Genomic DNA, 27,516 nt, shown 5'->3' with positions numbered 1-27,516 from the left:
GGTAGTGCAATAAATTATGGACAGAAGCTACCCGAAAAAAGTGTAAAAGTGCAGTGGAAAGTGATTGCATATTACAGTTAGAAGTAATATGTAATACGGTGCAAAATGCATATGTAAACAGTTGTTACTGTAAATAACAGTCGGCAGTGCAAATGAGCATAATACAGTTAAGGTATGGTAGTGCAATATGCATAAGTAAACAGTTGTTACTATATAAACACTCGGTAGTACAAATTGACATTCCAGTAGTGCAAATAACAAGTGAAGGCAGATGTGAGGGGGGAGAGGAGAGTTATCAGTATATGAGGGAAGTGGATCAACGAGGGTTAGAGTTCAATAAAGAGACAGCTCTGGGGAAAAAACTGTTCTTTAGTCTGCTGGTCCTGGTCCGGAGGCACCTGAAACGCCTGCCGGAGGGCAGGAGAGAAAACAGTCTGTGGGCTGGGTGAGAGGAGTCCTTAAGGATGCTGCGAGCTCGATGCAGGCAGCGTTTCCTCTGGATGTGCTCGATGGCAGGTAGTGGAGTCCCTGTGATGCGCTGGGCAGTTTTCACCACCCGCTGCAGTGCCTTGCGCTCCGCAACAGAGCAGCTCCCATACCATACTGCCACACAGTTGGTCAGGATGCTTTCTATTGCGCAACGATAGAAGTTCACCAGGATAGCCGAGGAGAGCTGATTCTTCCTCAGTGTCCTCAGGAAGAAGAGGCGCTGTTGGGCCTTCTTGACCAGGCTGGAGGTGTTGGTCGTCCACGACATGTCTGCCGAGATGTGGATCCCCAGGAACTTGAAACTGGAGACACGTTCAACAGCCATTCCATTGATGTGGATGGTGTTGTGTGTACCTCTTGACTCCTTCCTGAAGTCCACGATGAGCTCCTTCGTTTTGGTGGTGTTGAGGAGCAGGTTATTTTCAGTGCACCATGTGGCCAGGTGCTGGATCTCCTCCCTATAGGCAGTCTCATCGTTGTTGCTGATGAGACCAATCACCGTAGTGTCGTCCGCAAACTTTACGATAGAATTAGATCCATACACAGGCTTGCAGTCGGGGGTGAAGAGGGAGTAGAGAAACGGGCTTAGCACACAGCCCTATGGTACACCAGTGTTAAGAGTGATGGATGTGGAGCAGGTGAGTCCTGATCGAACATTCTGGGGTCTGTCAGTTAGGAAGTCCAAAATCCAGTTACACATTGAGGTGTTGATGCCCAGGTCTCCAAGTTTGGCTATTAACTTGGTTGGGATTACAGTGTTGAATTCTGAGCTGAAGTCAACAAAGAGCATGCGTGCATAAGTGTTCTTATTGTCCAGGTGAGTGGGCACAGAGTGCAGTGCCATGGAAACGGCATCCTCTGTGCTCCTATTGCTGCGGTAGGCAAACTGGTGTGAGTACAATGTGGATGGTAGAGAATCTTTTAGGTGTTCCAGGACCAGCCGCTCAAAGCACTTCATAACGATGGGTGTGAGTGCTACAGGGCGGTAGTCATTAGGGCACCTCGGGCTAGAGTGTTTTGGCACTGGCACAATGGAAGTGCGTTTAAAGTATGATGGTACAGCTGCTTGGGCAAGAGACAGGTTGAAAATGTCTGTAAAAACCCCAGCGAGCTGCTCCGCACATGCCCTGAGAACACGACCAGGGATGTTGTCTTATCCAGCAGCCTTGTGTGCGCTGATCCGACTCAGTGCCTTGCAGACATCTGTGGAGGAGAGTGCGATTGGTGGGTGGTCATCTGAGGGTTTGAGCTTGGTTGCAGTTTCTCTGTTGTCTCTTTCAAAGCGAGCGTAAAAGTAATTTAGCTCGTTCAGGAAGTTGACATCAGTGGCTGCGGGGGTGGAGTGGGTGGGTTTGTAGTCACTGATGGCCTGAATGCCCTGCCACATGCGTCGAGGGTCAGAGTTGGAAAAGTGTCCCTCTATCTTTAGCTTGTAGCAGTGCTTGGCCTTTTTGATGCCCCTCTTCAGGTTTGCTCTGGATGTGCTGTAGGCTTGTGTATCTCCTGATCTGAAGGCAGTATTGCGTGACTTCAGCAGGAGTCACACTTCCCTGTTCATCCATGGCTTCTGATTTGGGTATGTGGTGATCAGTTTCTGGGTTGTAACACTGTCAATGGTGGTATTGATATGATCCAATACAGAGGAGGTGTAGGAGTCAATGTCCGTGTGAGCGCCACTGGTGGCCTGAGAAGCAAACACACTCCAGTCTGTGTGTAGAAACCTTTCCTGGAGTGTGGAATCTGCTCCCGCAGGCCACACCTTGATGGTCTTCACTGATGGCTTCACACATATGTTGTGCAAAAGCAGAAAACTGAAGTCGAGCATTGGTGGTTAAAAATTATATACATTTTTATTTTTTTAAAGAGAATGGCTGATCATTTCGCTAGATAAGACCCTATTCCTTGTCTGGGATCGTGCAGAGCCCTCTGAAGCCATTCGAAGCCCTTTGAAACTGCATTGATTGGGACCTTCAACCCGTTGGTTCAACCCATTATGTGGAGAAAAGTCCTGGAATGTTTTCCTCAAAAAACGTAATTTCTTTTCGACTGAAGAAAGAAAGACTTGAACATCTTGGATGAGATGGGGGTGAGTAAAATATCAGGAAATTTTCATTTTGAAGTAAACTAATTCTTTAAGGGGATTTCCCATGACAGCGCAAATCAATGCATTTGTAAGTTGCATCTTATTGTTTACAACCTTATTTTGTCCTTTCAATATAAAAGTCTTTGCTACCGACTCACTCATAAAGACTGTGCTGTCATCTAATGGTGTATTAATGTAACTTTCACTGAAGTCGAAATCTCAATCACTAACTGACCCTTTCTCAATACCAAATATGGCATGTTATTTATAAAATATTATTTATTGAAAATATTGAAATAAACAATATTAGCCATTATAAAAGCATAAGAAATAAACACAGCAGCGCCAGTACAGGATTTCAGTTAAATATAAAGTTATAAAACTTAAGTTTGCCCTTGGTCAAATCTATTCACTCTGGAAAAAATAGCCCAAAGATTGCCAGCTTGATATCTCATGTTAAAAACTATGTACATGAGAGCCAGGGACAAATTCCCAAAGGACTGGACGAGATTAAGCTGTTCTCTGCGGGTACATGAGCGCTGAATGGCTTCTGACGGTCTGGAGCTCAATCTCTGAAAACGTCTAAACAAATTTTCAAATATGCACTGTGTTTATAAATAAGTATTTGAGGCTAAGTAACTACATTCTTGCCGAAAAAAAGTGTAAAAAAATATGGATGTAGTGTCCGCGACGTCACTCATAGGTTTCTGAAGAGCAGTTTTGAAGCGTAAAGTCGGCCGTTGCCATCTTGGCAGCGCATCCCCGCACGTCACTCCTGGATAACTGAAAATGGGCAAAGAGGCGGGACGTGGGTGGAGCTGAGGTGACCTGATGACTAACAGACAGCAGACAAACGGCTATCCACCTGTCACTCAAAGTGGCCACGGGCTTAATTATGTGGAACTTTAAGGCTTTATATAATGTAAACGAATGAGTTATAAAAAAATTCACCCCCCCTCACAGATATCATGAAGGGCAAAATTAGCCGTATAGACCAAAACCACAATTTGTACCATGCTGTAAACATGTTTTTTTTCTGCTGTAAAGTTGGGCATTTTTACATGGGGCTCAATGAAATTCTGCTCCCTTCTGGAGCCAGTTGATGAATTGCAGTTTAAGTTACTTCCGTATTGGCATCAAAAGAAACTGGGGGAGGTTGCTGCTTGCGAAAAACTCTTACAACTACATTATGTGACACAATAACAGTAGTATTTGTAAAATTATGGTGGTTTGCTCCTCCACCATGACACTCTCTGTGAGAAATGTTGCAAGCGAAGTGATACAAACGGTGAAACGGTCCTAGTGTGGATACTTCGGGAATATTGCACGGCTGAAAAAAGCTCTAAGCCAATCAGTTTCGAGAACCAGAAAGAAGAACTGTTGTATAATATAATATAATTAATATAATATAATATAATATAATATAATATAATATAATATAATATAATATAATATAATATAATATAATATAATATAATATAATATAATATAATTAATATAATATAATATAATATATAATATTATATGCATAAATTATGTAATGGATCTTCTAGCTACATCGTCTATTTTGCACCATTACAAGGTCTATCATCCTTATCTTTAAGAATGTTTATACATTTTTACTGGACAACAAGAAAAAACATTCATGATTTGGAAAATTGTCTGTATTTGCATTGACAAAAATATGATCTTCCAGTGTTTTTAAATAAAAGCAAATAAAAGTGTCTAAACACCCTCCTCCCACTCATAGTCTCCCAAAACTGTGTGCTTGTTTCTGGACAGAGCTCTACAGACACCATGTTGGCACCAGAGATATTTCGCCCCTCATGTTTTTCAAAAACATGTCGTAGTCGAGGAATAGCACTTATCAGTTCACAGTGTTTTCCCCCCTCCATCACTTTTAACAGAAGCACAAAGCTGTTTATGGAGAGAGAAACATTTGCATATGTTTGTGTGATTTCGTTTTTATGCTGCGTGAATACGGTGTAGTGATGGGGAAAATATCTCTTTGTGCAACAATGAAATTTCAATGGAGGGCTGAGTTTGGCTGCGACCAAGAGAGAGAGAGACAAACAATCACAATTCGAATACGTTAGTGATATTAAAAATAAATATATGGTAATTCCAGTCGAAAAACACAACAGCTTTGATTATCTAACATTTCAACACCCTCACATCTTGTGCTCTCTGTGTGTAATGTAATTCACAACTAAAGCCCGAAATATCGATCACAGAAGTATTTGTTAGATTTGTGCAAAAGTAGATGGGTTTCACACCACATTTGACAGCACAGCATAGCCGAGGGCCACCATTGGTCAAACGGTCAAGGGGTTACTAAATGGCGTCAGGAAGCCTGGGGCTTCTTTCACGCCAAGCAGAGGAAAGTAAATTACTCCCACCCCTTTTAGCATCCCCCTCATGGCTATGTTACTAACACCCACAACCTTAAACATCCTTCATGACTCAATAAAGCATTATCTCCACACCAGGCGGATTTTGCCTGTTTAATTGCAACACAAATCACTAAAGGTTAACCAGAAAAACACCACAGAGAATTCTGTTTTCTTCAACGAGCCTTAGGCGACCAGTCACAGAGATGCTCACCTTTCCGACGAGCTCCTCCACGCGGGGGACGGGTTTGCCCTTCTGGTGGCGCATGGTGGGAGGAGACTGGCCATCCCAATCGTGCAGCTCCTCTATGCTTTTGAGATACAGCAGCGCCTTCAGGCCTAAACAGTAGTCCTCAATCACTGTGAAGTCCTGGTTCTGCACAGCACTGCACACCTGTTAAATATGCACAGATAAATAGACCTCAGGGCCAAGACTTAGTGGAAGACCTGTGATTGCACTATCCACATCATCTTGTAGTGTGCGTGTCTTCTTAAAAGCAGAGTGTATTCAATGGCTCAATGCAACATAATAGAAAGAAAGCTGATTGTGTGGTTGCAGAGCAATAGTTTCATTTGATTTAAGTTCTTTACTGATAATCTTCCTCTCTGCTGAAGCTCTGAAATCTCATTCACGTTCACATTCAAAAAATGGCCAAATGAGCTGCCAGAAACAGCTCAAACTCTATTTCATTCTACTGTTTAAGAATAATAGCACCTATTCAGTTCACAGTTTCTGAACATTGAATAGGCATTGAAAAGTTTGGGGTCAGTAAGAATATATATATATTTTTTTAAAGAATGTAATACTTTTATTCAGTGAGAATGCATTAAGAATCCACAAAATAGTTTTTTCAACTGTTCTTTTGAACTTTCTATTTGTCAAAGAATCTTGTTTTTTTTTTAAATCATGGTTTCCACCAAATGATTAAGCAGCACAACTGTTGTAATAATAAGAAATGTTTCTTAAGTATAAAATCTGCATATTAGAATGATTTCTGAAGGATCGTGTGGCACTGATGACTGGAGTAATGATGTTGAAAATTCAGCATTGTCATAATACACTGCCCGGGCCAAAAAAAAAAAAGAGTCACTGTTTGGATTTAAAGGGGTGGTTGATCAGCTTTTTTTGAAGGCTTGATTGTGTTTATGGGGTGCACTTTAACATGGGTTCATGCTTCGTTTGTTAAAAAACGCATTATTTTTGACATATTTTACCTTTATTCTACACCACTGTGTCCCTTCTCGTAAAAACGGTCAGATGAGTTCCTGGTTCTATGAAGCCCTTCCCTCAGAAATACACAATGGCCTCAGATTGGTTAGCTGGCCCAATGTGTTGTGATTCGCTAACATGAAGAATGAAGAATCATTTTCACACATGAATTGGCACCTCTGAGTCCAGACATTAACACTCTTGAGGTCTGAGCTGTTTTGGAGCCCTTTAGAAGTTTTGACATGCTCTGACATTTGTGCTTTTTTCAGTTGCTTATAAACACATTAATGGCAAAAGTGTAATTACACTGTATTCAGCACAAACTGGGCTACCATAATATCTGAGCAACATGTAGGTACATGCTTGTATTTTTGAGAGAATAATGAATAATTAAAAAAAAAGTGGGACCCACTTTATATTAGGTGGCCTTAAGTACTATGTACTAACATTTTAATTAATCATTTGATACAATGCACTTATTGTGTACATACATATTTTTACATTGTACTTACATTTAAAAAAATACCTGCATGTAATTACATCTGTAATTAATTTCTGTAGTTACATTTGTAATTACACTGTTGACACTTCCCTAACACCTAACCCTACCCTTAAACTTACCCATACCACCACACCTGTCCCTAACTTTACCCAAATCCCACCTCAATATCAGCAAAGGTGTTTTGCAATACAATTTGAACACAGTAAGTACATTGTACTTATTTTTTGATGTAAGTACATTGTAGTTAAGGCCACCTAATATAAAGTGGGGCTAAAAAGTGTTTTAAAATTAAGGCCTCAAAACACAATAGATATATGTCCACAAGACTTTTGACTAAAGCTGAAATATAGCACTACACTTGATGTGTTTGTTTGAGTTGGTGTGGGTGTCGACTCTGGATCATGTAGTATTTGAATCTCAAAGAATGCGCGCTCTTTGGGTGTGGTCGCATTAGCGCAGTGTTTCTCAAACTTTTTCTGCCATTCCCCACTTTGGAGGTTGTGAAGGGTTCCGAGCCCCACCTGTCCCCAATCGCCCCAACAAAGTTTTTCCAAACTATCGGTATCGGCATTTATGATGGCAGATAAATGAATATTTGACAAAATTATAAAAACGGACGAAACACCACTCAACCACATTATGAGTGTTGGTGTTTCATAGTTTTAATACATTTTATTTATCAGAACTTTAATATATTTCTATGTTCCTCTGTTCTGCTGTGACCATAATGCAGTTTAAAAATAAATTTGTTGTTTTATCACATTATTTTAGAGAGGCTGAGGGATCATGAATAACTACAAATAACTAATGTAAGGGAAATCTATATGTGTTTCTGTGTTTTTTTTATATATATATATATATATATATATATATATATATATATATATATATATATATAAAATCGCAGCCGATATATCAGACGAACTTGACAAACTTGCTTACCATGTCATCAAATCTAAAAATCCAATTCTCAAATATGTGTAAGTGAGTGTGTTTTGCCATTTAAAAACCTTGTTATCTTGATTTTGATTTTGATCTATAACACCAGTGTGTAGGCCTATTTTACAAACTCTAAATGTATTGTTTTACTAGTAGGCCTACTTATGTGTATTTAAATGTTTGAAACCTAAAATAAACATTATGTGGTTGAAAACTATGCATGATATGTCAAGTCACCTTCATTTATTTAGCGCTTTTTACAACACGGATTGCTTCAAAGCTTTATAATCGGAAATAGGCTACATTTTGCTTTAGAAGAAAAGCTAAAGTAGGTTTTTTTATTTTTATTATCAAGCACTGAGTGAGTGATTTTATTATCAAGCACTGAGGCCCTAGCCTGGCCCGTGTCTGACAGCTTATCAAAATTTTCAGCCTGAGTCCGACTGAAGCCCGTGTTTTTTTCCCTTCTTTTTTATCCTCCCTTATTAGGCCTACACATTGTTGCAGCCATTAAAATAGTTCAGTTTTGTTTTTAGTGTCAAAGTAGTTATATTTCGTTTCGTTTCTTTATTAAGTTAATTTAGAAAAATGTTTGAAGCATTTTTTTGTTTTAATTAAAGGTTTTTTTTTTTTTTTAAGTAACAGCGGCTAGCAGCCGACAGTGAGTTAACCACATGTTTGATCAATTTAGCCTCTCAAATCAACACTGGACTTGTCTCTTGCTTATAATAAAATCCATAGATATAAAACAATTCAAGCATCACAATGTTAATTTAAACGTTTAGCCTAAAAAGGCATTTTTTTACAAGCTGAGGCAGGCTGCTCGCAACGGCGCTCACAAGCAAAACGGGCTAATCGGGAACAAAAACCCACCAAAAAAAAACATGCTGTTTGTCTTACCTTACACCTCTCTACAAAATGAATATAAATCCAATCTTCAATTCCCGGCCTGAGCATATGCACATTTAACGGAGTTCATGTCAACGAAAGCAACAGATAGGCCTATGAGCTGCATTACATCAGCTCATTTCAAGATCAAAGCCCGCAATATGAGAGAGCGACCTGAGCACTGGTAGCATTTAGTCTCATTCGTTTAATGAAGATGTTTGTGTTTTTGAGCATCTAAGACGTAGCCTATTTTCAGTTTCACTTGCGGCCGTTTGCGTGTTGGCTTGCTTTACTCATTTGTGGCGATGCGTTGCATAGCGCCAGCCCCGCGCCACTCTACACACTGTGCAAGCGTCTTGACAGTCGCGACTCGTGGTGTCATGGTCTCATGTTGTTTCCACCAGTGCAGCATATCTCATCTCAGGTGCACCGAAATAAAAATCCCACATGCTCAAAAGGGTAATAAAGATGGGCTCAAAAATGACCACATTTCCTCCCGTTTGTCGCGGCTCATCTGTCGCGTCTCTATTCCCCACCAGTGGGGCGCACCCCACACTTTGAGTAACGCTGCATTAGCGGATAATGAGTCGCTCGCGAACGACTGACATATCTCTCTTTTCAAACAGATTATATAAACACATATTATTTGTTTTCGATTTGTTTTACATTGTTTAAAACCTGAAATTTCAACGTTTCTTTAGACATATGTGTCATGTTTGTGAGACAAGTATTCACTAAGCTAGAGTTCATTTTCTGAAGACTACCTGAATGAACGTCTTTGACAGAGGCTGCAGATCCCGCATCATGTTTGTTTTCTTTATTTTGCAAAAAGCACAACATTTTGTTTTTATTGTGACTGTACAAATTTTCTTTTACTTAACAGATTATAATGATGTATAACACTTGGCTGAATGATAAAAAGACAGCTTTATTTGAGTCTCTTTGGCACTGATGAGAAAAAAAGCAAGTCAATCGTGGGGGTTAAGTCTTTGGGATGTGCTGGAGGAGACTTGACAGTGCGCTTGACTCTTGCATTGTCAATACAAGATCTGGACCAAAAATGAATGCACCTCTTGATGAAATGCTGTGATGTTTTTCCATCAAGAGGTGAATCAATTTTTGGTCCAGATCTTGTATTGACAATGAAAGAGTCAAGCGCACTGTCAAGTCTCCTCCAGCACATCCCAAAGACTTTCAATGAATTTAAGCTCTGGACTCAGAGGTGCCAATTCATGTGTGAAAATGATTCTTCATGCTCCCTCGCAACAATTTTTTCACAGTTTGAGCCTTATGAATCTTGACATTGTTATCCTGGAATACGGCCATGATGTGTCTTCCTACATGGTTGTTTAAGAAATGAAAAGCTACACAATCCATCAATTAGGGTTGGAAGAACTGTTGCCAAACATATAACATGCTAGAAAGATAAAAATCACTGCAATAATGATCCAATCACTGACTCTTAAGCATTTTCCAAATTAAGTCCAAACAGCGATTTTTTTTTGTTTGGCCGGGCAGTGTATTTCACAATATTACTGTTGTTACTGTATTTTAGAATACCCTCAGCAAACATAAGATACTTCTTTCAAAAACATTAGAAATTCTCACTGACCCCAAACTTTTGAACGATATCTGTTTGACATCAGGAAGTTGTGAAAGAATGAGTCATTCAATTTTGAAAGTTCATTGTACATTTTTTTCTCTCTCAAAAGATCAAGGAACATTTTATTCCTCATGATATGACCTCTTCAATAATGAGATAAAGTCTGCCAGAGAGTCTCAAGTTGAACAGACAGAGAGACTATTCTAGATTCATCTTATCAACCATAGAGAGACTGTTTAACCCCTCACCTTAAATATCACCTAAACGTTTCACAACAGAAAAGTGCAACAAGTTTGCAGCGTTCTTCACTTATAAATTCCACTGCCATCAGACAAACCACAGCTGGCATTTGTCCTTTTGGAGTGGTTTTTAATTCTCCATTTCCTGCTGAAAAAAATAAAATGTCCAATTTCCCACTCATCAGCCTTAATATACTCACCCAGGTCACATCACGTATGAATTCTTCAAGAGTACTTTTTTTGACCCATTACACACTAACTTGCTAAAAACTGTTTTAAACTCCTAATTACTGGACATCCTGAACATTGTTAATCAGTTCCTCCAGCAAGGATTTTTCCACATAATTTAAAGACAGCAATTGTTAGGCCTCTGGCGAAGCAAAGTGATCCTGATTCTCCTCCAATCTTCTATTTCTAGGCAAAATAATAAAACAAAATAGTATTATTACAGCTCAATAACTCTCTCAAGATTCATAATCCTAATGAGACAATCCAGTCTGGGCTTACAGTATCCCTAAAATTGCTTTTAACAGATCTGCAAGTAATAAGGTCTATCTGTCAATCCTAGATCTTTCAGATCTCAGTGCGTCTTTAAAACTGTGGTTTATAAGATTGTGCTTGACTGATCAACCTATCAGTTTCAGTCCTATTTAAGAAACAGGGAATATGTTGCACTGGGTATTTTGTGTCGTGATACTATTCAAGTAGTGTTATACTGTATTCCAGTATTTTGTGGTGTGCCCCATGGCTCTATTTTAAGTACTTTATTATTTAAACATTATATGCACCCATTAGCTGGTGTAATGAATCAATATCCTTCATCAGTATGCAGATGATTATAACTTTTTTTCAACTTGCACTAGTTGCCCACAAAACAATTAGCACTCTGCTGGACTGCATACAGAAAGATACTTTAAAAGTTATAAGTGAAGATTAGCACTTTCTGAATCTAAAGACTCATTACAAGTAAATATAGTTTTTACTGTGCCATATCTACTCTAATTGTCTGTGAAGTTCAAAAAAATTAGGAATCCTGACAGCAATGCTTGTAAAACAGCATATTATCACTTTCATAACATCTCTTCAGTTATGTGAATTCTTTCCCCTATTGACAGAGAGAATCTCATTCACGCTTTTGTCACATCAAGACAAAAATATTGCAGCAGTGTTTTGGCTGGCCCATCTAAAAGCTCCACCAAACACTTACAAAGAGTTCAGAAAGCAGCTGTACGAAAGCTGACTCTTAACTAGACTGAGGAATCATATCACGATTAAACGCTGTACTGTTACTTGTGTTGATTTTAATATCCTCTTAATTTTGAAATGTCTGAAAACATAATCTTCTCTCCTTATTTGCATTTTCTTTTCTTTTATATCTGACCATTCTAAATTATTTTTCTCTATACTCTGTTTCATTTCATAGATATGTATGTGAATGTTTATGTACACTACTGTTCAAAAGTTAAAGATTAAAATGTATTTGATTAAAAATACAGTAAAACAATACTATTATGAAATATTATTACAGTTTAAACTAATTATTTCCAATATAATATATATTCAAATTTATTCTTGTGATGGCAAAGCTGAATTTTCAGTATCATTACTCCAGTCTTCAGTGTCACATGATCCTTCAGAAATCATTCTAATATGACAATTTGCTGCTAAAGAAACATTTCTTATTATTATTAATGTTAAAAACAGTTAGTACTGCTTAATATTTTTTCGGAAACCATGATGCAGACTTTCAGTATTCTTTGAGGAATAGAAAGTTCAAAAGAACAGCAAAATAGAAATCAATGTAAATGTCTTTACTGTCAATTTACTGTTAATTTAATGCTTCCTTGCTGAACAAAAGTATTAATTTCTTTAAATAAAAAAGAAATTATTTAATGTAATTTTTTTCTTCAACCTTCGGTTGTGTACACTCTTGCTATTCAGACAAAAATACAACAAATTGCACTTAACAGGGCTTTTAAAGACCCTAAAATGCTGTTTTTAGGCCACATGCTTTTTGATTTTTCTCATTTTTATTCATTTAATTTTTTATTTTGAATGATAAAAAACTGTAAAGTGGCTTTGAGATAAATTAGATGAAAAATGGCTTTCAGAGCAATGTTCAACTCTGTTTTCAATTGTTAATAGGCAGATAAATCCTAGCATTCATCTTTCTGGCATCACCATGGAAGACATGCTAAAGTGCTCCTCAAATTGCCATATTCAAAACACTTCTGTACAAAATCTGGATTTTTGCTGCATCTTTAGTAGGTTGAACATACTTTAATATTATTGACAAAGTATGAACAAATGGAATTGCAGCAATGTTTATCAAATCTTATATATAATTGCCTCTGTTATATAGTAAATATTTATGTTTATAGTAATACATTTATGGATTAACTAAAATGATTCTCTCAATACTTGCTGTGCATTGCACACACAAAACACAATGATGGTGACACTTAAAAGCACAGCTTTATGGGAAGAGATGCACTCCAAGTTATCAACACAACATACACCGATCAGGCATAACATTATGATCTAATATTGTGTTGGTCCGCCTTTTGGTGCCAAAACAGCCCTGACCCGTCGAGGCATGGACTTCACTAGACCCCTGAAGGTGTGCTGTGGTATCTGGCAAAAAGCATTGTTAATAGGCACCAAAGCATCACACTGCCTCTGCCGGCTTGCCTTCTTCCCATAGTGCATGTGTTCCCCAGGTAAGTGATGTACATGCACCCGACTATCCACGTGATGTAAAACAAAATGTGATTCATCAGACCAGGCTACCTTCTTCCATTGCTCCGTGGTCCAGTTCTGATGCTCTCGTGCCTACTGTTGGCACTATCGGCGGTGGACAGGGGTCAGCATGGGCACCCTGACTGGTCTGCGGCTATGCAGCCCCATATGCAACAAACTGCGATGCACTGTGTATTCTTACACCTTTCTATCAGAACCAGCATTAACTTCTTGAGCAATTTGAGCTACAGTAGCTCGTCTGTTTGATCGGACCACACGGGCCAGCCTTTGCTCCACACGTGCATCAATGAGCCTGGAACCACTGTTCCTTCCTTGGACCACTTTTGATAGAGACTAACCACTGCAGACCGGGAACACCCAACAAAAGCTGCAGTTTTGGAGATGCTCTGACCCAGTTGTCTAGCCATCACAATTTAGCCCTTGTCAAACACGCTCAAATCCTTACGCTTGCCCATTTTTCCTTCTTCTAACACATCAGCTTTGAGGACAAAATGTTCACTTGCTGCGTAATATATCCTACCCACTTACAGGTGCGTGATGAAGAGATAATCCGTGTTATTCACTTCACCTGTCAGTGGTCATAATGTTATGCCTGATCTGTGTATAAGTCAAACAGAACACCAAACTTGACAACACCAGCGCAAATGATGTAAAAAACGACGTTACCTACATAAATTATTCATGCCACGGTGCCTACATTGGAACATGACGTGTATGTGATGTATATCTTGGGTATAGGATGTATTTGATAAACATCATATAAACTCAGTTTGTAGAAGTGCTACATAAATAACACTTTTCTTATTTGCCTACTATCACATGTGTTGTTGTGCGTCTTCTTGAGTCTAAGAGAATTTAGCGTTGTTCGCCAGGGCAGCTCATTGAACTAATCTAATCCGTGCAGGAAATGGAGCTACGATGTGTTCCTGTAACCTGCTGGTGACACTGATTCAACTGTAGTTTAGTGAGGAGTTGGCTAGTTTACAATTTCTCCTTTTACTACGAGGCAGCACTCTGCTATTACATGTGGGTGTGATTAAAATGTTTTAATTCCAGTCTTTTTCCCCCCAGAACTCCCAGGCACTTGTGAAACGTGATTTCTGCACATAATGAGTGTTTTGATTTATTTATTTAAAAAGAGATTTCGGAGGCTGTGGCATCATGTTGAGATAATGGGTTTATTTGCACTAACAACTTGTTCAGAGCCATGTTGTAAATTGCAATTTGCGTTGAGATTGTTGTTGCTCCTCGGCTGTAGCAGCTCTGTGTGAGCGTAGCCATTTGTAGACCCCTTATTAAGGATTGATTAGAAGCGACTACTTAATGCACATGTTTAAACTCAGGCGTTAAGCATGCATATCGAGTAAAAGAAAAATAATATGTTTTTACCCAAGACACGGTCCCACAAATGGGGACATTATAAAGCTAATAGCCTAGTGGTTTAAAGTCTGGTAAATAAAAGGTTGTAGGCTCCAGTCTTACAATCACTGTTGGAGTTGATGGTAGTTGGTGATGAATGTAAGTGGTTACCTGCAGGACGGACGCTCCAGTGTGGAGGAACTGTAATCCAGACTCTGCTGAGTCAATGCCACCCGTAGCCAAGATTGGGAAGCCAGGAAGTGCTCTTGCTATAGCTGACACCGCACGCAGAGCTATGGGGCGAATTGCATTGCCTATCCAAATACAGGACAGAAAAAAAACATTTTTAATTGAAAAACAATAATTACATAAAATCAGTTCATATGGATTAAACATTCAACTCCGGAACATGCCTCATACGTTCACTACATTCAGTGTAGGGTCATTGAGATGTTTTTATTTTTGTAAGAAATTCACACTTTTATTCAGCAAGGACACAAAAGGACATACAAGGAATTAGAATGATTTCTGAAAGATCATGTGACCATGTGAGTTCAGCTTTGCCAATTTTACGTTTGAGAAAACAGTTATTTTAAATTGTAATAACATTTCACTACACTAACATTTCTTACGGACCCCAAACTTTTGAATGGTAGTGTACAGTATTGCTTCAAACACAAAAATCCTTCTTCCTAAAAATGTAACCAAAAGACAAATTCTTGCTCTGTATCAAAACCTAGTGAGCTTTCTATGCAGGCAGCATAATTGAAAATAATAAGCGGACTCCTAAAATGAAGGCTTTTCAGAAGGTAAAAATCTTAAATTACGCTGCCTAAAGCCTTGTTTATACGCGACGCATCCGCACGAGCACGAGGGTGTGCGCGGCAAAAATGACGTCATCGCGGAGTGGGCGGCAGTGGGCGTTGAGTGCACGAGGCTCCATTTCGCATGGCGGTGTGCAGTGCATTTTTTTTTCTTTTCGCGCGGCTCCGCATCCAAAGATGCAACAGTTCTAGGCGAATCCAGCCGAGCATGACGTCTCATCACACCGGCACCCAGTTTGCACGTACAAATTAGTTGCTTATATTTACAAAATGAGCCTATTAAAATAAAGCATAAATAAGCCCTTTTATCGAAAATAAAGATCCATGTTTAATTAAAAAAAATTCACGAAACTAAATGTTTAGTGATATTAGGAAATATTTAAGAGATCGTTGATTTAGTTGTACACATGTGTGCATGCATTTTGTTCTCATGTCAAGTAATAATATCAAGGTTTACTGGGTTTTACTCGATTCTTTTGTAGTAGTTGGTGAAGTGTAGTAAAATAAATATCGTCACCTGTGTACATTAACCTACTTCTTCTCACCGCTGTTTCCTGATGGTTTATAGAACAATTACTTTGAGTCGCCCTCTGTCGTTTCAAAGAATAGTAGAACAGCGAGTGCGTCAAGTATAAACGCCTTGTCCGTTTGGGGAGGAGCGCGCGCAGTAAGCGGAGGCTTACGCTGCGGAGCCAGGCGAAACTATAAACAAGGCTTAAGACACCTCGTTTTAGTCAAATTCTACTCAAATATCTATGATCCCAGAATGCAGTTCAGTGAAAAGAATAAATCAAAGTGAAATATACATTTGTAAACTATTATTTTATTCAGTACTTATTTTTAATTTTTATGCTTAATAGATTATAGCACTTGAGCTTATCAAAATGCTAATTTCAACATCTTCTGAAATCAATATAGAGCTACAGTATGTATTTTGTAGGCACACTCGGAAGTTAGCATCACCCTGGTTCCCTCAACCAAAAGCCAAAGTGATTATTCCATAGCCTTTGGATTCATGAAAATAAGCTCTGTGACCAAAAAAAGTGTATGATTCTGAAACATTTGGTTAATCAAGATTTTAAATATAGATTTTAAATCTTTATTTAAAACCCTTTGCGCTCTTCGGTCACTTTTGACCGAAACATTTTCTGTTTTGAATTAAAAAAAAATCACAGCTTCATCGGAATGGTATGAAACTTGGTGACTTTTATGGCATTTGGAATGTTAACACCAAAAAAAATTGAGGGCATGATTCGAGCAGGCTAAGTGGTCGTAAAAAAAATAGTCACACTTGTGGTCTTCGGTCAGAAATGACCGACCATAGGAAATTAATGGGAAATCGACAAAAACACAACAATTCAGAGAATTATTTAAAAAATTTATTTTTTTATTTTAATTTGTATTATTATTTTCAATGGGAACAAATGGATATTAATTACTGCATAAATATTAATTATTACCACAAAACCCTCTCAAAATGCAAAATAAAAAAATATTATTAAACAAAAATGAATTAGAATGATTTTACTGAAAAAATAAGAGGTTACGTTACAGGTGTCCGGTACACAATGAGTGTGATTAACAAATAAGGAGCACCAGAGGGTATGTAAAAGTTGTAAAAGTTTTAGGGGCCGTTTACATGACACCGTTTTCAACTAAAAACTGAAAACTTTTCATGTGTTTTGGCCGTTCATTTATACGACAACAGCGTTTTGGGGGCCTGAAAATGCAAACTTTTGAAAATGTGTTTCAAAGTGCAAGTATGCAATACCGTCTCAAAGTATGTAAAGTACAAAAACGTGAATTTGTATAAACATGCAAATTCATATTATGTGTTTAATCTATAGACGCGTAGTGTTTCTTTACAAAGTGACATTGCCAACTACTGGCCTGGCATGCATAATACTGCGTTTTTAGTTTTTTTTTCGCCGATCAGTGTGAATGATTCGTTTTGACAATGGTTATTTTTAGTACATGGTCGTCGTGTAAACATATAGTTACAATATTTTGCACAAGCGTGAGTATAAACACAACAAGGCTGTAAAAGTGGATTAGTAAGGAGCCCCTAAGGGGACACATGGTGATGGGAAAAAAAATAACTGATTACAGGTAAAATCTATCTCAATGGCCCTTAGGGGCTCCGTAGATTAGTGAGTAGATGAGTTCACCTGTTCAGCATGATGACATTTAATGTCCCTGACAACCTCTGTAGCCCTCATTTAGCAGTCCTTCCAGAAAAATGCGGCTTTTTTGTGATTGTTGCGGGCAAAAATCCTTGATTATGCGGTATGTTTTCTTAAAAAATGCGATGGAAAATGCGGGATATTTATGCAATTTTATGCAATAAAATTGTGGGAACTTGCAAAAACTGCGGTTTGATGAAAAATAGAAAAAAAGCACTACATCACAGAAAGTGCTGGGAATATTTAAGTTCTCATCTTGATTTATTGAAGACCTTAATAAACACATGGCTCAAATTTACAAAATATTGAATCAAACAAGTTTTGTAGCTCTACAAAAGGAATATGCTACAATTTCTGAAAAAATGAATAAATAACTTCCTGTTTTACAGAGGAAGCTATACAAAACAGACATTTGAGTGCTTCCAATGCACAAAGTGCAATCTCTTATAGGGTTAGTTCTGCCAAAAATGAAAATTCTGTCATTAATGACTTCCCCTCATGTCGTTGGACACCCGTAAGACCTCCGTTCATCTTCCCAACACAAATGAAGATATTTTAGAGTAAATCCGATGGCTCAGAAAGGTCTCCATTGGCACAATGCACTGTACACTCTCAAGACCCATAAAAGGTAAGACATCGTTACAAAGTCCATCTCACAACAGTGGTTCTACAATAACTTTATGAAGAGACGAGAATAGTTTTTGTGCTAAAACCTAAATAACGACTTATATAGTGATGACCGATTTCAAAAAACAGCATCATGAAGCTTCGAAGCGTTATGAATCAGTGAGTCGATTCATGATTCGGATTGCGTGTCAAACTGCTGAAATACGTGACTTTGGTGATCCAAACCGTTGAATCGACTCACTGATTCGTAACGCTTCGAAGCTTCATTATGCTGTTTTTTGAAATCGGTCAACACACCGGGAAACTGCTTTGCGCAGTCTTTTGCTGTTATTTTTGTTGGCAAATGGGAATTTGCGTGCTTCATCATGGTTTCACCGATATCTATAGTTTCACCACGGGGTTTGCAGCTTTTCGTTGACGTTCATGTCAAGTAATTACACTTCAAAACGTTCCCATGGCAATAGGGGGAAAGGGCGGCTCTTGTGTGAAGTAAACAAACATTTTTCTAATATCAACTTTCTGCTAATATATATGACTTTTTTGTAAAAAAAAAAAAGTGGGGATTATGAAATGATGCTAGCCCCGCATATTTTGCACGCGGAAATAGGCAATTTACGCGGCGAAAGTGCGGCATATTTGAAAAAATGCGGCCCCCGCATAAATATGCGGACTTTGCCTGATTATACATTAAATCATGCGATCGCATAATCGCGTTTTTCCGGAGGGACTGATTTAGGAACCACCCTTTTTAAAAAATAAACTAAATCATGGGAATACTGATGTATTTGTGGGATTACCAATGTATTTTATGTCATAGAATTTAAAATAATTCTGAGCTTGTTTGAACCACAGACCTTATTTCAGGCATTTGATCAAGAACCCATTTGGAATCAGAAGTTTCTAGGTTTTAAGATGCATTCCTACAGCACTCTATTGTGAGTCAAGTCTCCTGAGTTTGTGTAGCAGAGTTGCTGCCTATGTAGAGCATTTCATAACAGTCACTTACAAGGTTTTTATATCGATTAGGATAGATAGCGAGTTTTTTTTTGCGAGGTTTTGGATCAGAGCGACTGCGTCTACAGGTGTCTGAGTTCACCTATTAAGCAGCACAACCCTCCCCTCCCCTCCCCGTCCCCGCGCCTTTCTGTCTTCATCTCTCAGGATGGCAGGATTCCCTAATGAAAGCCGAGCAGCTTTCTGATCAGCCAGACAGATGGAAGTGTTTATCACATTACATTTAACCTCATTTTCCCAGCAGGTTCCCATTCATTGATCACAGCCGTACGTTTGTCCACATTCATTTCGTCGGCACGGCTCAGAACTCCACTTCCACCGTTTGATGGCTCGAGACAGCTTTCTTTTTTAGCCCCACTCTGGCGTGCTAAACGATCCTCATCACCCACACTATTCCCAAATTGGGTAGATAAATTCAATCACGGCCCATATTTTTTTGCATCCCCATGCCGCTTGGTTAATTATGTACATATGGGCACTTCCCTAAGCCTCTGGCATTTCCTGCCGCCCTCACTTTTTTCTGCTCTTCCACCTGTTGGCTGAATGGATGGCACGTCAGGTAGAATTTGTCATCTCTGCTCTGTTCTGACAACCTAATATCATAAGAAGACATTACTCGGCTTGCAACATAAGCCTTTTGGGTGTGATTTAGAGATGGGGGTTCGGCTCACTGCAGCTTAAGTCAAGAGGCTGAAGCTCTGAACACATCATTCCTTGATGTCAGTGCGAGTCAAATATGTATCGAGGTAATAATGTCCCAGTAAGACATCTGGTTCCATACGCTACAGCTCATCCGCCGATGGGCTATTGTACTGTGAGTGATGTCACAATCACATTAATATGGACACGACTTGTGCAACAGAGGTTGAGAGCCATCAAAGCACTTGTCAACCCATGGCAGCCGACACCGATAATGTTGTCAGGCAGCACACTTCCACTCAAGAAAAGCTTCAGTCCTGTGATATTGTTGTGATGTTATTGTGGCACTGGCTCTGTCCTTCCCAGAGCTTTGTTCTTGTTTTTCACGCCAGCCTCGCTGACAGCTCCTGTTGCTCTGACAACCCCAACATGTCCTTGTCAAACAGGGTCGCTCACGCCTGTGAGTTTTTGGCACAATTTCATTTAAACCTTTAAGTACATATTTCAATGGTCATCATGGCTTTTATTTATACTCTAAATTACATTTTTCTCTTACTGAACTCCCATTGAAAATGAAACCCATTTTCCTGTGAGTTTTACTTAAAACTGTAAATGAAATGCATGCTATTATAATTGGTAGAATCGTAACCATGTTGAAGACAAACTTGACTTGAGAATGTTCTCAGTTTATAAACTATATTCAAGGGTCACACTATACAAACAAATACCATAGTGACTTCAAAAGGAAAGAGTATACATTTTACTGTTATGTAAAATCTTTGTGAAATGACCGACTTTTCTCTGATGAGAATGACGGAATTCTAAATTTTTTCCATTGCACTTTTTCTCTTTTCAACAAATCTCTTTTTGCAAAACTTTTACCAACATTTAAGTCTAAGGCCGTGTATCCACCAAAGCGTTTTTTCATGCGGCTGGCTGGCGTATTCAATTGTTTTCAAAGGGAGCGCTGTGTTTTTAGAACGCCATGAGCGTAACAAGGCGCTGAGTGAGTATTTCACGCTCAAGCGCTGAGTGTTTTTTACTGTTCGCAGAGAGTTGAAGAATGTTCAATTTTGAGGAAAATGCAGCGCTCCTTACTGTCACTTTTCACCCAGCCATCCAATCACAGTGGAGGAGGGGCGGGATAAATACAACACCAACCAACCGCCACTTTCTGCTTAAACATCGTCAACAGATGACAACAACAAGCAGCATAATAACGGAACAAAATAATTTAAAACAAGAGCCAGAGCAAATACATTACATTGTATCGGCATTTTATATAGAATCAATACAGAAACAAACTATCTGTGCAATTAGATACTAGTAACACTTCCACACATATTCATAACAAGCAAAGAGTCTCAACTGAAAAAAAACGCTGCGCTGCCAAAACACTCTCAAGCGCCCACAGCGAGGCGTTTTCAGCAGAGCACCTAGCGTTTTCAGCTGGCTAAAAGTGCTTTGGTGGACACACAACCTAAATATTGTTTTAAATCCTGATTTGTGTGGCTTAGCAATTTTACAACCGCAATTTACAATTAAAACAAAAATAAATTGTTAAAATGTATACAACATAAATAAATAGTGCTGGTCCAAATACCATTTTTTGAGCTTCGAAGCTTCGGTAGTAAGAGAACGGACATTGCACTAGTGATACAAAACACACAGGTCTTTTACGTCCCAGTAACAAGCTCCAATATTTCGCAGTAGATTCATTTAGATTGATAATAAAGGGTAATAGGCATGCTGTGATAATCGGTGTTAACACCTGTTACATCACTTGCTCACTGCGGCACCGCCCCCACCGTCATTTTGATATATTACAGAAGTAAAAATAATTTAGTTCAGTTAGAGAACAGATTAACTACAAATAAAAACTGAACGTGCAGCGTGAGCCGAACGAGAGTCGCCGCACAAACTAGCAGCAGGAGTCAGATTTCATTCATCACGAAAGTGAGGTGCTGAATGACAAGATGATCACGGAAGATATGGTTTCAAAGCACAATGTAAAAGCGTGTATTTAAGGGAGCTTGTCTTTGTACTGTTTTGTTGTTGTGTTTCTCATTAAGAATAATAGGCTAATGAACCCACCATTCAAGCAACCCGCCCCTGAATTGGCGCTAATTCTAAACCAAAACTAAAATGCGCACGGCCGAAAAATTTTCTTACATCCCTAACAGGTAAAAGGCTAATACATTTGGATTCAATTATTCTATTTTCCAGAATGTCAAACCAACGCAGCTTAACCCAAAATGCAAGCTCAAGTATGCGCTTCTTCCATATAAGCTCATGCAGTTGTGCGCTCAGACAGAGAATACTCCGTTGCAGGGAACACTAAGAAGAAATATTTGCTTTATTTATTATGTATAACGAGGTTTGGTTCCTATTCAACTGTCCATCCTATTAAAAAGGGCTAAGATATAAGATAAGAGTATTGCATTTCGCCAGATTTTATAGTGTAAACATATTCAAGCGCGAATGAGAACCGATTCGAGGGGGATGCCGGGTTTGCGAGAAAAAAGTTTTTTCTCCCAAAATTGGAATTTCAAATATTCTGGTCCAGCCCTATGAATAAAACTACATTTACTAGGCTTTTTCATTTTTGTAGGCTGCTGGTGTCAACGGTATCACACTTGTGCTATGCACAGAGCACAGTCTGTGCTTAGAACAGAGACCATCTTGGACTCGGTAGCGTTCTGTATCTTTCATCAATACCTCATTACTCTAAGCAGGTCCTATCACAGCTTCCAACAGGAGCGAACACAGCACCGGACGAGTGCCATCCTCAGTCTGGTCCCGTGCTGAGGTGATTGACAGCTCAGTGAGGCCATCGGTGGCATCTGTTAGTACGAGGCGTCCGCTCCCAATGCCAGACTCTCTGATTAATAATTCCAAACACAGCGCGAGACAGAGCGTGGGGTCTTAGCATCCTCTACGATTTATATCTTCATCCGAATATGTTGTGCCTCAAAAACACCCAGCCAGATAACAAAAGCAAATAAGAGACGGGAATGACAGTGCAGCTCTCTGTTAATTACGCCTGCCGATGCTGCCAGGGTGTCTGGGGAACATGGTTTTCCATGCACAATGAAAGAGATGCAATAATATATCTGTGACAACAGACTAGTCGGTCGGCATGACCAATCATTAAAACACACATCAAATGAGGAGCACGCTGACAGCTAAATGAAATCGCAGTGGGAGGCCCAACCAGGGGAAAAATAAAGTGACCATATGATCTAGACTAGAGGTCAGCAATTACCGGAACCACAGCCTGGATCTGTACTTACAATATATGTATTGGCAGATACATTTACATTTCTTGTAAATGAATATAATCATAAACAGCTGCATGAAGCAACGTACATAGACAACCATCACAGAATATGTTACTATGAGACAGTAACAAATGTATAATGTAGGAAAACCTAATAAATCAAAACAGCATTTGTAAGAAACTGTAGAAGGAGAACTGAAGAAAGCCATTCAAGTTTCCTTATGTTGTTTAAATTTTTTAATGGATAATTCAACAAAAATGAGAATTATGTCATTATTTACTCACAAATAAAGATATATTTTATTAAAACCAGAAAGAATGAAAAGCCCTTTAAACCAAAACTTTGATACATTCAAAAGTTTATAAAGAGATCATAAAAAAATCTGGTAAAACTTTACACATGTTTTGACACATTTAACTAATAACAATTCAATGATTACTTAATCTATTAATCATATAGAATGTTCTTTAGTTGCTGATGCATTAATCATTAATAAAGGGTTTAGTTATTCATGAGTCATACATTAACTCATGATTATCTGTGCATTAGTTCAGCATGAATTTTCTTTTTAGTTCAGCATGAATTAATGCATATTAGTGCACCCGTATTGTAAAGTGTTACCAGAAATCCATATGAAACTAGCGATTTTATCTCGGTTTATATGTGAAACTGATTTAATTTCGGCTTTTATTCACGTATGAATATTTATCAATGCACACACATAGAGTTCATCAAATATGGCAAACAGAGGCTCAAAAGTGCTTGCTTAACGCACAAGAACCAGTGGTCTTTGTTTTCTCGCATGTAAGATTGAGCAGCTTGAAAGCGTAATGGAATTTCAATGGAGGGACAGAAATCTTACGTTTGGAACGACAGCTAGATTAAATAAATAATGACTTTCTGATTCTGGTGAAATGTTGTCATCTCCTTCTCATCTTGATCCAGTGCCATATTATTAGATTCGTATGCTAACTTTTAGCAGCTAGAAATGTTTGAAGTTAGAAAAATGTGAAAGGAAGGCACTTAGTGTTCACACCATAATCAAACCATGCCACATTTTAAATGATTCATTAATTATAGTCATTAATTGCTCACCCTCATGTCGTTCGGAACACAAATGAAGATATTTTTAATGAAGTCCCTCCATTGACAGCTATGCAACTACCATTTTCAAGCCCCAGAAAGGTGAAGGCATCATAAATGTAATCCATGTGAAGAACAACCCCTCAATATTTTTAATGAAACATAGAATCAGGCTATTAATTAAAGATATACATTACACATTCCGTGCTTTTATAAGCACTCATTTCCCGTACGAATTTAACAGACCAATTATCTGCACAATATGACTGAAGCCCAGTTCATAATTGTGCGTGAGTGGCGCGCGAATCACCATACTCTGCGCACGTTCACCACGTGCAATCCATTTGAATTCTATTGAGAATTCACCACTTTAAAACACTGTGGAGAAAGTCAAACGTGACCTAAAACAACCACATAAACTAAAAGAGAAAAAGAGAAAGAGAAAACATCATCCTGCACCAACATAAAGTAGAAGCTTCTTAAACCACTCACGACCACCCATACTTGAATTGATCACGTTCTGTTGTTTTTATTGTGGTAAATTTTGACTAAATTTATAATAGATAATCTGTTAAGGGAATAGATTTTTCACTAAAGATTTATATTACAACTTTGGCATGTTGTAGCTATAGTTTCTAAATGTGTATTTTGCTAATTTTCATTACAAATGTAATAGCATATAAAAGAAAGAAATGGTTAACATTGGCCTTAGCATTGTACTGAGGAATCACCAGTGGTCTTACTATGCTATAGTAATGCTATAGTATGTCACTTTTTCATAAGGCAAAGTATATGTTAGAATCAAGAGGTCCTTCTTGAATTAAAAAATGCTAATAATGACAGATAATAATAATGACAGGGTAAACCTGGCTTTCATATATTCCAAAAGATTAACATTTTCAACATAAAATCATTTTAAAGGGTTAGTTCACCCAAAAATGAAATTTCTTCCATTAATGACTCACCCCAATGTTGTTCCACACCCGTAAGACCTCCGTTCATCCTCGGAACACAGTTTAAGATATTTTGGATTTAGTCCGAGGGCTTTCAGTCCTTTGAATGTAAGTGTATGCACACTTTGCTGTCCACGTCCAGAAAGGTAATGAAAACATCATCAAAGTAGTCCATATGTGACATCATTTGGTTAGTTAGACTCTTTTGAAGCGTCAACAATACATTTTGGTCCAAAAATAAAAAAAAACGAAGACTTTATTAAGCATTGTCTTCTCTTCTGGTTTTGATAACACGTCACAGCGTCTTACGTCAGCAGCGTCACTGTGGCGTCGTGAACGCGGATTCAAACAAAACCGGAAGAGAAGACAATGCTTAATAAAGTCTTAGTTTTTGTTATTTTTGGACCAAAATGTATTGTCGACGCTTCAAAAGAGTCTAACTAACCAAATGATGTCACATATGGACTACTTTGATGATGTTTTCATTACCTTTCTGGACCTGGACAGCAAAGTGTGCATACACTTACATTCAAAGGACTGAAAGCCCTCGGACTAAATCTAAAATATCTTAAACTGTGTTCCGAGGATGAACGGAGGTCTTAAGGGTGTGGAACAACATTGGGGTGAGTCATTAATGGAAGAAATTTCATTTTTGGGTGAACTAACCCTTTAAGTACAGTTAGTTTGATCTATCATAGCACTTTAATTTAGAAAATTCTTTCAAACTGACACTTTGTAGGTGCTTAAATAAAATAAAATACATCAAATCATATGTAAACAAGTAATTGTTAACTAGGCTATTACTTTTTTGCAGTTATGTTATCAACGCATGTGTAAATGATACCACAAAAGACCATTCTGTAAAAAAAAAAAAAAAAAAAAAATCTCATGAGGGAGCATGCCCCAGGACACCGTTAAACGCTTCACACCTCAACCCCCCTAAATGTTCAAACCAAAACTATGCCATTGGCTTTAACCTCAATTTTATGAAGCAATGGAAATGCTTTGTTTGTGCAAAAAACAAAACAATTTACCACTACAAAACATTCATCTTCAGTGCACGTTCACGAGAGCACCACGACGCATGAATGTTGTGTTGACGCGAGAGTAGATGTTGTTGCGTGAAAGTGTGTTATTTCAACTACATATTTGGCCCTTAATTGTTTTACTAGCAGACCACTAGGAAATATAATGGACCACAGCTTGAGAAGCACCACTTTATACTTTATGCAGCTTCTAAAGCAGCAGTCTTGAGAGACTATTGAGGGTTTATGATCTCTAAATTTTTCACAAGATACTGTAAATGCCAATGGGAAAATTTACAATGAATTCTAGGCGATTCTATACCATATTTGGTCTTTCATCTTATTCCCCTAAAAACCAGTGATTAGCTTTCAAGAAATCTATTCAGCTCTCAGGAGTGCGTACTCCACTACTCCATCTCTCACGACAGCCCTCTGTTACAGTGAAATCACAAAATATAATACTACTTTATAAATGTAATCCTGCATTTTTTTTCATTAAAATGTTATAGTGCTGTCAAGGTTAACGGGTTAGTGCATGCGATTAATTTAAAGTCCTTGACGTGTTAAAATTATTTTACCCGTGCAAATTTATAAGCGCAAATAAATTACAGAAGTATGTGAAGCTGTGTCATTAACGCAATTTTCGTCACGCAGTGTTAGAAGTCGGGAGTTTATCACAATCACACTGAGCATCTACAAGCACCTGTAACCCTGGTAGGAGGTAATTTCCATTCTAATTTTTTAACCCGATTCTGCTTCTCTGTTTGTGATCCAGCCATTTAAAGCCGTGAAACTCTGGAAAAGTTTTCAGTGATCCAGTAATCGAAATCATTCAAACAGTCCAAAACAGCGCTAATGTAAAGAAGACCAGGCTGATTACATCAGACATATCAGAGAGAATAGAGACTCGCATTGCGTTTTTAATGAATTGTTCGTTCCAGTGTGCTTTGCTTTAAAACACGAGCTCTGACGTATTCTGCGATTGTTTCTGAAGAGCGCAATTTTGGTGACGTACCGGAGTCGTACAGTAAGCGTGTAAATGTCTGATGGACAAACAACAAACCGTGTATGTGCGCGCTCTCAATCACTGATCGCACGCTGCATTGATGTACAGACACACAGTACATTCGCGTTGTTTCCACACACACTCAGGAAGGATAATGTTTGATTTGTCATATTAGTAATCGTAGGTTTATGCAGTCAAAGCGGTTGATTTGGGAGTTTTTTTTGGCGTCTCCGTGTGGTCATGTTTGGTATCGCAGCTTGACGTCTAAAATGAAAATCTCATTGTTGTTGCTCTGTACACATACTATACACAGTGAATTCTGTTGAAACACTGTGAATAAAGTTTTTTATGTAATGTTTTTTTTTTCCATGGGTGCTTAGGTGTGTATAAATGTATTATTTAATATAATTATATGGACT

The 27,516-nt window shown here is 38.3% G+C and overlaps 1 protein-coding gene across 2 annotated transcripts in view; it reads right to left on the bottom strand.

Annotated features, from left to right (window-relative positions):
* dpydb (dihydropyrimidine dehydrogenase b) overlaps positions 1-27,516 on the bottom strand; it is a 194,473-nt gene that overhangs the window by 28,848 nt on the left and 138,109 nt on the right. For both annotated transcript variants that reach the window (XM_079818480.1, XM_079818481.1), the window contains 2 exons: positions 14,634-14,776; positions 5,177-5,356 (listed from right to left, as the gene is read on the bottom strand). In XM_079818480.1, the coding sequence (XP_079674606.1) occupies positions 5,177-5,356; positions 14,634-14,776 (323 nt within the window). The remainder of the gene's footprint in view (positions 1-5,176; positions 5,357-14,633; positions 14,777-27,516) is intronic.

The sequence above is a fragment of the Gobio gobio genome (assembly GCF_949357685.1).
Source record: "Gobio gobio genome assembly, chromosome: 6".
In the NCBI taxonomy this organism is placed as follows: Eukaryota; Metazoa; Chordata; class Actinopteri; order Cypriniformes; family Gobionidae; genus Gobio; species Gobio gobio.
The sequence above is the reverse complement of the archived record's forward strand: the minus strand, read 5'-3'. Positions and strand labels throughout refer to the sequence as shown.